This window comes from Octodon degus, unplaced genomic scaffold (assembly GCF_000260255.1).
Source record: "Octodon degus isolate 3935 unplaced genomic scaffold, OctDeg1.0 scaffold00130, whole genome shotgun sequence".
NCBI lineage: Eukaryota > Metazoa > Chordata > Mammalia > Rodentia > Octodontidae > Octodon > Octodon degus.
In genome coordinates this window covers 1,058,582-1,070,666 of record NW_004524706.1, presented here as the reverse complement: position 1 = coordinate 1,070,666, position 12,085 = coordinate 1,058,582, and the positions used below count along the sequence as shown (strand labels likewise).

The following is a 12,085-nucleotide window of genomic DNA, read 5'->3' as shown; positions in this document are numbered from 1 at the left end:
AAAGACTGAATTGGCATCATAAACTCAGTGCAGGGCCATTTTAGTCACTGGCCTGCTGTGTCCTTGAGGAAACAAGTATCATCGCTTAAGCTTCAGTTACCATCTAAGATAGGAATGCATAAGATAGGAATGCAACATCTTGCCTTAGCAAATTATTACAAGGATAAATAGAAACATTACTAGCTATCACTTATTGGGTGATGGTATGTCCTCTGCATTGTGTAGCCCATAACTTACATTGTCAGACCTCTTACGCCCTACAATAACCCTAGAGAGGTAGGTGGGGTGGCCCCCAGGGTTACAGAACTATAGTGTGGTCTCTATGGGAGAAAAAGTTAAGATTCCTGCTCATTATCAAAAATTTATCAGTGACAGAACTGAGATTGGAATCCAGATCAGTCTGCATCAGCTAATCTTCCTCTGTATCACACTGTGCTCATGTTAGCTTCCTCCTCTCTTTTCTTCCCTCTCTCTACCTTTTAGATCCTTTCCCTCCTTTCTTCTTTCCTTGCTTTTCCTCCTCTCTTCTTTCTAGTTCCTTTTCTTTTCATCTTCTGTAATATTTTATTTTTAATTAATAAATGATAGAGGTATATGTCCATGGAGGTAACATGTAAAGATATGCATGATACATTTCTATGTTTTAGTATAACTACATCTAACTTATCAACTTAACTAGTTTGTTTTGTGGTGAGAGTATTTAAAATCTAATTTTCAGCAATATTGAAATACATAATATGTTGCTCCCTATATTACCATGCTATGCAATAAATAACACTTATTCTTCCTGCCAGCCAAAACATGGTGCCCTTTGACCACTGTCTCCCCATCCCACCCGCCTCCCCTGCCAGCTGTGGTAATCGCCATTCTATTCTACTTCGGTACATTAGATTTTTTTTTTTTTTAAGACAGGGTCTACAGGGTCTCACTGTGTAGACTCAACTCGTACTGATCCTCCTGTTTACAGCCTCCCAAGTGCTGGGATTACAGGCACGTGTCACCACACCCAGCCTCAACTGCAGTCTCAGCACGCCCTGTGGGTGGGGCCAGCACTACAGGCCCAGGGATTGAACTCCTGGCCCCTGCATCTGCTTAAGGAGCACTGGACTTTTTTAACTTGCACATATGAAAGCTCATGCAGCTTTTCTACCTGCCTTATTTCTCTTAGCCTAATATCCCCTGGGCTCATCCTTCTTGTCTCAAATAGCAGAAAATGCAATTCTGTTTAAAGACTGAATTGTATGCCATTGAATATACATATCACATTTTCTTCATCCATTGCTCTATTGATGGGCCCTTGTGTAGATTCTGTATTGGTTTTTGTGGAAGATGCTGAAATAAACATGGGAGTGTAGATGTCTCTTCAACCTGTTCATTTCAGTTCCCTCCATCCATCTGCTCTGGGATACAAGAGATTCATGAAAGGACCACAGCACCTTACCATCCTCCCTGTATGTTAGATGGTAGGAAAGAAAATGACTTCAGTGAACAAGGTAGATTCAGTCCGCAGGTGACCTTCATTGTACTAACCACACACAACGTACCTCTTACATGTTTTTCTCAACTCCTCTAGTTCCTGGGGATGTGTTTGCCAAGAATTTCCTATGGAAAGGGGCCTACGAGTACCAAGGGAAGAAGCAGCCAGCTATGCTTAGAGTGACCGGCTTCCAGGTTACCAACAGCAAGGTCAATGCCACCATGGTTGACCACAGTGGTGTGGAGCTGCACCTGGCTGGTAAGGAGGAGGCCAGGCGCAGGAAAGGCAGGGGAAGCAGGGAGGGTGATGGGCACATACCTCTGTCAGGATGAGTTTGATGGACCAGCATCATATCATTGTGTGAAGCTCTGACTTGTCTGGTGGTCAAAGGAAGGAAGAGGCCATGGCCACAGTTAATGAACATAGGTGCATGAAGGTTAATTAAGTGGTTAGAAGACAAGCAAAAGGAAGGTAGACTGATATGTCTAAAGCTCAATCAAAAGGAAGCCAAAAAATTTCCAGAAGCCCAAATTCAATCAATAAACAAAAGAAAATATATCTCTTACCAAAAAAATTTAAGGTAAATACAAAGTATCATTTTCCATGTATTCTATCAAATTCAGCTTCTAAAGTGATAACACTTAGTGCTGTCAGATTCGTGGCAGGAAGAGCTAAAATATAAAATAACACCATTCTAGAAAAAATGGCAATGGATCTTTGAAGATGACTGAATTCATTAATCACATTTCTAATGATTTTTAGCTATAAAAAATTGACATGAACAACCAAGCACTTATGAACGAAGTGTGATTACTTTAGAGAGTTCTTTGTGTTAGAAAAGCTGAAAATAGAAATTTCTCAAGCATATGGGGGTTTGTTCTGTTTTATTTTGTTCTTTGGACCGATATCAAACTTACAACCTTGTGCTTGCCAAGCAGGCACTTATGCTGCTGAGCTATCTCCCTGGCTGCTTCAGACACACAAAATAGGTTTTGTCCTTATGTCATATCGTCTGGATTAAAACACTGCAAATTGGGGGGAAATGCACCCACTGTAATGTATTTAAAATCTGACTCCAGATTTTGAAAGAAAAAAATTTAATTATAAGAAAACAAACTGAGCATTTACACTAAAATATTAACAGCGATTTGCTCAGTAGTGACATTAGGAGAAACATCTTTCTCTTCATGTACTTCTGTGTTTTGCAAAATTTTGCCAATTTTCAATTTTTAATCAGAAAAACTAAATATCTTAACGAACAATAGTTTCTTGAATGGAGATAGAGAAGTGAATGCATGCGTGAGTGAAATGACATACAAATCCACTGCCCCAGGTACAAGCAGGTCCACTCATGCACACACAGACCATGTGGTCACATGCACATACGTGCTCTCACATGTATCCATAAACACCCACGCACTCCCATGTGTCGGCCCTCATGCCTCCCTGCACGTTGTAAATTATAAACATATCCATGCATCAACAGACAGATCAAAGTACACAAAATCATATTCTCCTATGTGCACGGGTAGGCCGGGCTGCCTATGTGCATGGGTAAGCAGTCTCCATGCAGTAATCCAGTTACTGATATGCATCATACACACCCTTTTATAGACTCACACTCGGCCTACACTAACTCGCAGGTAACACTATCCACCCCCTTACAGGTTTTTTAGGAAGTGTTTCTATCTATAGTTCCACATAGAATTCCATTCAGGGCCTCACTCATACCCACATGTCCAAAAACTTGTGCTTTAAGAGTTTTGCACATCTTTCAAATGTATTCTCTGAATTTTGTTTTCCCAGGAAATTATAAAAAAGAAGATTTTCATCTCCTGCTGCAGGTCTACCAGATCATAGGGCCTGAGGAAGTCTTTGTGAATAAGTTCAAAGATGATCACTGGGCTTTAGATGGACATGTAAGTTCGGCAAACTGACCTGTCCATACTCCACACCACCCTGATTCCCAGATCTCTGGCAGGAAAGAGGAGGGGGGCGGAAGTGTGTGGAAACCCCCAGGAAGAACAACACAGAATGTAGAGGAAGTTCTCATGGGGCCAGGACTAGAAGCAGGAAAGTCCTTATCTGCTAATAAAGTAGACAATGGAAAATAAAAAAGGATCAGAACATTCAGAATCCAGATGGTTACCATATTAGGGACAGATGAGCAAGTTGGGAGCCAGGGTGCAAGAGTAGGGTAGAAGTAAATTAAAGGTCATGACAGGAGGGAGCTGGGAGAAGGTAGTGTGTCCCTAATGTCTACCTTAAACATCTACCCACATTTGAGCATGCAGGTTTGGGTGATTTAACTCGGCCTGAGAGAGCAGGACATAGAGGTGGGATAGGATTTCTCGCACTCCTTTGTGGGACATTACTTTCTAGGGCATCTCTGAGGTAAAACCCAATCTCCCCAGATATGCTCCTCTGCCTTTTTCATGGGTGTAAAGAGTTGAGCAGTGTCCCTACCACATCCATGGCATGCCTGTATTGGATTCCTGGTACTAGAATGGGGAGGATAAAGAGGAGCAAGAGGCCATGGTGGGCCAGAGTAGCAAAGACCCAAGAAGTCACTGTGTCTCTCTGGGGACAGTTATGCTTTATAAACCCACTGGAAAAACCAAGTGGCTTCTCTGGGGCCTGGCACCTACTGTCAGTTGCTTGGTATGCCAGAGGTGATCTGTGGCTCTCCTTGGGTCTCTGGGTGCCAGCTTCCACAGTGGCAGTCCAAAAGCTGAGCAGAAACAATAGACCCCACCATTCAGGAGGGTTGCCAGGTGAGAGAACAAGGCCATGGGTGGGGCCCTGAGCTAGCAGTCCAGGACAGAGGCAAGACCAGAAGGAAACAGTGGGGCCAGGAGATCTGGAGCTACTGCCTAGGATGATAGCAAGTGATCAGGGCAGCTCTGGTAGCCAGCCAGGGCATGTTTAATGGGGCAGGTGTGGAGGTCAGCCCATGGCATGTTAGACAGAGGGTAGCCCGCAGCACAGGTCAGGAGCTATGCCGGTAGTACAGACTCCTCTAGGCACACTTCAGCTGCTGAAGCACAAGCTATCTGTCTGAGCTCCATATAGGACTAGAGGCAGAGGGAATGGGGAGGAGTTATTATGCCCCCAGTTACCCCCCAAACTAAGAGCTTTTGGAACTGTGGTGAGCTCTCTGGAGCAACTTATGTCTACTAGGCACATTTTAATCAGCTTCTGGTTGATCCACAATTCCCTACAAGACAGTTTTCGTCATAGTGACAATAGCTCCCATGTCAGTCTTGCTCTTCCCTTGCCTGGGTGTGGGCAGAGGGTCGTGTCTCTGTACACTGGAGCAGCGTGTGAGTGGGGGATACCTGGCAGGGTGCACCTGTGAGTGTGTCTCCAGCCTGCCTGGTGTGGCCAGCGGCTCTGGATCCTTCTAGCATGCCTCGCTCTCGTCCTCTCTAACTCCTGCCTTCACAGGTCTCCTCAGACTCTTCGGGAGGCACCTTCATCTACCAGGGTTCCGTCAAAGGTCAAGGCTTTGGGCAGTTCGGCTTTCAAAGACTTGGTAACTAGCATCTGCCCTCTGATGGCAAAGCTGTGGGGTGGCAAGGAAATTGCATGTTGTGGGATGGGGAGAGGGCCGGCAGGGTACAGCATCCGGGCCAGGTTCTCATCAGCCTTTAGTCATGGTCTGACGTTCTGAGAAAAAGGTCACAGCATATCTGTCCAGAACCAGATATCTAAACCTGACACACTCAGCCCTACCTAATAGTGTCACGCTTAGCCTTGAGCTGAGTTACGCGGATGGCCCCTCAGGCATCATGCCAGCTTCAAGCCCCAAGATGCCCCACAGTGCTCCAATGCAGGTCCTAAGGACCACCCTGCCTCACAATGCTGCTTTCTTCTGAGCTCAGTGCTAGAAGGCCGGTCTGTTCCCCACATGAGAAACCTCAATACTAAGAGTTTCCTCTCCTTCCTTGCTTCTTGGCTCCTTGACCCAATGTGCTCAGGCTCAGAGTGATTCTCAAGAGCACTGCCTGGACAGCACAGTTGTGGGTGTTAGAGACCTACTCTATGCCCTGGACATTATCACTCTAGTTTCCAGGGCCTCCTCTTCCAGGGAAGTTTATTGCATTTTCTCATAGCTCTGACCACCAGAAAACTCAGTTATAACAGAAATCTGCCTCCCGTGGTGCCACCTGCTCCCTTCTCTTCCACAGAGCTGTCCTGTCTCTGCCTTCCTGGGCCTCATAGAATAGCAACAACCCTTCAAACATGAAAGGCACTCCCCCAACCCGACAGCTAAACACATTGTTAATGCCCCAGAAGGTCAACATTCTTGTTTGGGCACTACAAGCCTACTTCTTGTCCCTGAGGCAACTCTCTCCCTATTCAGAGCCCCATTCCCCTCGATTAGATACACACTTTCAGGGACCACAGAGTCTGATTGTATTCATCAGGCCCTCAAAGTCTGGGGGGTTGTGGAAGGAGGAAGGAAGATGCTCCAGAAGGGAGCCCCACCTTAAGCAGTTCTCCCTCACCTGTGTTATATTTTGGCTCTATCTGATGAGAAAATTCTATGGCCATGAGAAGCATAGAAATTTCTAATGCACTGAGTCCTCTAAGTTATCTAGAGCCATGGTCCCGGGTCCTTTCATAGTTATCTTCCCTTGGACTGGAGATAGCCCATGCTTGATAGACTGTGACCCTCCAAAGCAGCAGCCTAGGGCCCTTCCCAGGGAACTTCAGTATGTGGAAGGTCCATGGTAGAGCTCTGTCAGTCAAGCAGGACTGAGCGATACTGCCCCCTAATGTGCAGTGCAGAGTGGCCACCAGGGACTGTGCACCCGGGGCTGTGCATCTGTGACCTGAGCATTACCTTTGGGACTTTGCAGACCGCAGGCTGTTGGAGTCAGAACACGAGTCCATCGGCCGCCACTTTGCTTCGAACAGCAGCTCCGTGGCCGCTGCCATCCTGGTGCCTTTCATCGCCCTCATCATTGCTGGCTTTGTGCTCTATCTCTACAAGCACAGGTACTGCGGTGGAAGAAAGCCGGCCATCAGAGCCCCTAGCACAATCCACTGGGAGCCACCTGGGTTTGGGAGGGTGTAGGCAGCCTTTTAAAGGGCAGAAGAGTCCCTCTACCACCTCCCCCCCCCCTTGAGCCCCAATCCAGTATCTCCGTAACTTTCTATGTCACAGTCGCTCTCTCTTTCCCAGGAGAAGACCCAAAGTTCCCTTCAATGGCTACGCAGGCCATGAGAACACAAACGTCCGAGCCACCTTTGAGAACCCCATGTACGACCGCAACATCCAGCCCACAGACATCATGGCCAACGAGGCGGAGTTCACAGTCAGCACAGTGTGTACTGCAGTATAGCCCCCAGGCCTGGCTGCTGCCGCTGCCGCCACCGAGAGCCCCGCCTCCAGCAGCTGGTGAGATGGGGGGATGGGAAGCAGGCTGGGGGGTAGGAGACAGCCAGGTCCTGGGCGTATGCAGGCACTCTGATAGGGCGACATACCCTCAGCGCAAGCACAGGCAGGAATACAGGGCGGTGCACGTCACAGACCCAACTAAATCCCATCCACCCGCATCAGAGAGGAGGTGTTAAGGTCCTCACTGCACGTGGAAAACCTGAAAGCAGGCACTTAAAAATTCAAGCTCTTGATCAAGACCATGCAGCTAATAGCTCCTGGATTAGAATCCAATCTCTACCTTATGGGATGAGTTAGCCCATAGGAGAAAATGTTTGCAGGCAGAAAAACACAAGTTCTATGCATATTCCCCAGCCACAGTTGGGGAAGCATAAAAAAATGGAGTCAACTAATTTCTTTTGTGCTTTCCTTCTTTTTTTCATCTTGGCTCTGCCTCTTCTCATGCTATCTTTGCTGCCACCTACCCTGCGTCTTTCTTCTTCTACCAACTCTGCTGGGGTCTGTTTGTCCCCAGCTCCCAGGAGGGCAGGAAGGAGTTCCCTGAGCACAGTGCCCAGCGCCCTTCGTCCGTCTCTCTGCCTGTGCCTGCCACTGCTGGGACTCAGGCCCCACCCTGCCACCATCTACGCCTGCCACCCTGGAGAGGACTCCTGCTATGCCCTGGCTTGCCGCAGAAAAGGAAGAGGGGCTACAGACAGAGAAAGGAAGTTTATGGATTTAAAAGAGCAAAGCAGCCTATGGGAGAGGGGGTGTGCATGCGTGTGTGTGTGTGTGTGTGTGTGTGTGTGTGTGTGTACAGGCCTGAACACACACAAACACACACCTCTCCCTCATTTGTGTCCTATGGAAGTGACAACAAAGACTTAAAAACAAGATGCCCTGTGCCCCATCCCCACAACCCAGAGAAGGCCAGGTGGGCGTGTCCGGCTCTCACAAAGCAACACGCTTCCCACTGGTCCCATGTGTGAGGACCCTGTGAATGCACTGTAAGAGGAAGCGTCCCAGGGCTCATCAGATGGATAGTCCCATCTGTTCAGTAATAGCAAGGACGGCCCTGAGACAGGGGGAAATCTTCAGAAATAGTTTGGCGATCAATTTCTTTATGTTTTCAAACCTAATTGTATTGAGTTCTAAACCTAGTGAGTTAAAAAAAAAAAATCATTTGGGTCCTCGGAAGCTCTTAGAAAGAAGAGCGAGCCAAAGAGAAGAGGACAGGAATCCCCAGTTCACATCTGGCTGTCCAATGACTAAGACAAGAGAAAACAAGTCTGTGACTCAGATAGTGGGTCACAGATCTGGTGGCAGGAAGGAGGTACTGAAGAGGACACACAAGGCACTCAAGAAATGCCAGCTGCCATGTACTAGGTTTCTTCTCTGTGCCTGACACCTATGTATATTATTGCTAATTCTTACAACACAACCAAAACAAGACTGGTGTTCCCATTTTATAGATTAGAACACTGAAGCCTAGGAAGGTAAAGAGGCATGAGCCACAAAGTGAGAAAGAGTGGAGTCAGTACACAGACCCATACCATTCAACTGCATCCATTTCAGGAACTCAAGCCTAGAAGATGCACCAAAAAAAGGGAAGGGTAGGTGTGTCTTGACATTACTCCTGTGGCCAGGTCTGGCAGACACCTGTATCCTGTCTGGGTTCTGCTCTTTCTACCTGGATAGCATCAGGACAGGAACCCAGTAAGTCCGCCCCACCCCATCCCTGCCTCCTGGCATTGGTGCTGGCCTCTTGGCTCCCAGAAGCCCCTGACCACAGCCGACAAAGGAGATGACAGCTCATGAGTCAAAAGGACAGAAGGAATGCAAGCCACACCTATCCATTCCTTGAAAGTGGTTTCAATGTGTTTTGACAGTTTCATTGCACTTGGGTCATGAATGAATTAAGTGTGAGTATCATTCTGAAGCCAGTAAGCTTGGAAGTCAAAGTGTTGCATTTAGGACCACCTTCCTTGTTCTTGGGAAGGTCCCCATGGGCTTATACCCTCTGCATATATGACATGCTGACCTCAGTTGTTCCTATGACATGTCTGAATACCAAGCAGAACTGTGTGTGCATGGGGGCAGAGGGCCACCTGGTTCCCCCACTCTGGGTGGAAACAATGCAAAGGTCTGGCTGCTGGTAAGGTGGGCTAAAGTGAAAAGTGCCGCTTCCAGCAGATGCAACAGAGACTGCAGTGGTAGGAGCCCACTCCTGCCGCCGGGATGGCACATTACCAGGCTAGGTGGGAGAGGACCGGTCCAAAGAAACACACTTAGCGCTCTCATCCTTTTCCATCCCTGGAACAAAGGTAGGAAGCTCTCTGCTGCTCCTTCCCCTTCTTACATGCTGACCACTGGGGGCTCCTCCTCCCCTGCTCCGCTCCCTCCCCTGTGTTTTCTTGAGTCCACCAGATGCCCAAGGAGTACAGGCTGCTGGGCACCCAGCACTCTGCTGCGCAGCACCCTCTTCCCACTCTGGCATTTCCTCTCCACCCCCAGAGACTCGGACAGAAGCAGGGCAGTTGAGGCCCTTTGCCGCCTTTCACACCACATACCCACCACAGACATCCCATGAGGGGAAAAAAAAAGTAAAACAAAAACAAAAAAAAATCTTTTGTACAGAGATATATTTTTATTATACAAAGTTTGTACAGTACCAAAAAAGAAAGAAAAAGGGGTGTAAATTTTTTTTCATTATTGTAGGTAAACGGTAGTGAAAGCCTTTTTTGTAAATGTAATAAAATGTATAAATATGGTTTTCAGAAAACATCAAGTGCTGTAAATATGTAATCTACACACCTTCTTGGCTTGTCTGCAGTATATAAATTTAATTTATCTGTCTCTGTATATGAGGCTTCCCCCACTGGGGTCCTGCATTATGGTACTTTCCTGAATTTGAAAGCAATTTTAAATTTTTTGAATTCAAATAAAATATAAATTTTTGCATTGGTTTTCTTACATTTTTATAGCCTCTTTCATGGCTGGGGGCAAGTTTCTGTTGGAGAAGAGGGAAAGATGTGTTGTAGGTGAACGTCCAAGAATGGAAACGTGGAAGTCTTATCTGCAGCAGGTTGCCACCGCTGCATGTTGCACTCCCAGCAAAGACGGTATTATAGACAGTGTGTATGAAATTAGTTGAAGATGATCAAAGACCAAAACAGAAGACCTAAACTACAAAAGCCTTACAAGAGACATAGAAGGAAAACTTAAGACAGATTTGGTGACAATCTGGATATGACACCAAAAGTATAGGCCACAAGAGAAAAAAAAAAATAGATAAAGTAGACTACCAAAATGAAAAAAGCCCTGTCTACTAAAAGAAGCAATTATCAGAATTAAAGACAATCTAGGGAACAGGAGAAAATATTTTCAAGTCATACATCTGATAAAGGGTTAACATGTAGACTACGTGAAGAACACAAATATCCAGAATAAAAAGCTCCTCCAAAAGAGTTAAAAAGTCATTACTCTATGACCAAAGAGATAGCTCAGTGGTCTAAAGCACCTGCTTAGGCAAACTTAGGCAAGCTCAGGGACCACAGTTCTCGCCAGCCTAGACTCCAGAGCAGGTTGAGCCAGCCAAAAAAGAAAAAAAAGAAGAAAAGAAAAGCCATTGCCCTAAAGAAAACGCATAAATATATAAATGGCCAAAATAAGCATATTTGAAAAGATGTAGAAGATGATTAACCATTAGAATAATACAAATCAAAACCACAATGTGATACCACTGCATACCACTGCGAGGTATGACAGGACAGCAAAGTAAAGTAATCAAGGCAAGGCTAGGAGCACTGGCCAGGATGTGGGGAAAATGGAGCACTTGTTCCCACTGGTTCAGAATGTCAAATGGCACTACCACTGCACAAAACAACACGGTAGTTCTCAAAAAACTAAAAATAGAATTATCATAAGACACAGTAATTCCTTTTCTTGATGTCCATCCAAAACTATTGAAAATAAGGTGCCAAAGAGATATTTGTGTGCCAAAGTTTACAATAGTAGTGTTTACAATAGCCAAAATGTGGAAGCAAATCAAATGTCCATCAGTGGACAAAGGGATAAACAAAATGTGATACACATATAGAATGGCTTATTATTCAGCACTAGAAGGAAAAAAATTCTGACATGTGCTGCAATAGGAACATTATGCTAAGTAAAATAAGCCAGTCACAAATAACAAGTGCTGAATAATTCCATTTATCTGAAGTACCTAGAATCATCAAATCCATAAAGACAGTAGAACAGTGATTATTGGAAGTTGGGTGGGGCTTACTGTTTAATGGGTACAACATTTGAGTTTTAAAAAATGAAAAGTTTTTGGGATTGGTCTCATCACAGTGTGAATTTACCAAACCCTGCTGAACTTAGTTAAGACAGTGAATTTTATGTGTATTTTACAATTTTTTAAATATTAAACATGTAATAGTGGAGCCCAAGTCAGCTCAAGATGGGAACCCGGGGACAAGGAATTTGCTCCTCTTCAGGGATGCAGTTTGGCCTGGAGTGTGAAGGTCAAGATCTAAGGGCGACAGGCTAAAAGGCAGGTTGCTCAGAGAGCACAGTAGGGAAAAGCCAACTCAGAGGATCATCTAAGCAAGACTGTAGCAAACAGGAAGCTAAGGATGGCTGGACAGAAGTCACTAAGTCCATGTGTCAGGAGTCATCCTGATATTATGTGCAAAATGTGCCCAGGTGACCTCCCTGCGGCTCCAACTACTTGCCCATCCTCATCACTTCAATAGTCTGATTCATATCAACTTTCCCAGTTTCAACACAGGCATTTTTGCCTACGACAAGATGTCTGACATTTATCTCTTGCCTCACAGAACCTCAGGTAGCTTGGGAGGGTTCAGGATCAGCAGTAAAACTTTTGTACAACACAAATCCCCATTGAATTGGGTGATGGAGAGTGAAAAGGAAGCTAAGGGGTAGAAATCCAGAATGAGTTCACTCCAGCATACAAACACTGTACTAGGAAAATTGCAGGCAATTTCTGCTTACCCCCAAAACTCAGGCCAGGACAAGCTTTCTAAGATGAAGCACACAGAAAGAGGAGGCCAATCCAAACCACACTGCCTAGGAGATGACCTACAGCACCTCCATCAATCAACTGAGAAAAGACAGTGCCCTTGAAATCAAATAATCAACCAAAACCATTTCATGACTTCACTCCAGTAGAATCATCCCCTAGTACTGGCCTAGCAAAA

The 12,085-nt window shown here is 45.8% G+C and overlaps 1 protein-coding gene across 1 annotated transcript in view; it reads left to right on the top strand.

The window, feature by feature from the left end:
* The window catches only part of Csmd2 (CUB and Sushi multiple domains 2), a 607,037-nt gene extending 598,338 nt beyond the window's left edge, over window positions 1-8,699 (top strand). The window contains exons 66-71 of the mRNA XM_012516868.2: window positions 1,574-1,735; window positions 3,284-3,396; window positions 4,925-5,012; window positions 6,343-6,481; window positions 6,669-6,884; window positions 7,399-8,699. Of these exons, the coding sequence (XP_012372322.1) occupies window positions 1,574-1,735; window positions 3,284-3,396; window positions 4,925-5,012; window positions 6,343-6,481; window positions 6,669-6,828 (662 nt within the window). The 3' untranslated portion in view covers window positions 6,829-6,884; window positions 7,399-8,699. The remainder of the gene's footprint in view (window positions 1-1,573; window positions 1,736-3,283; window positions 3,397-4,924; window positions 5,013-6,342; window positions 6,482-6,668; window positions 6,885-7,398) is intronic.
* Window positions 8,700-12,085: the final 3,386 nt, after the last annotated feature.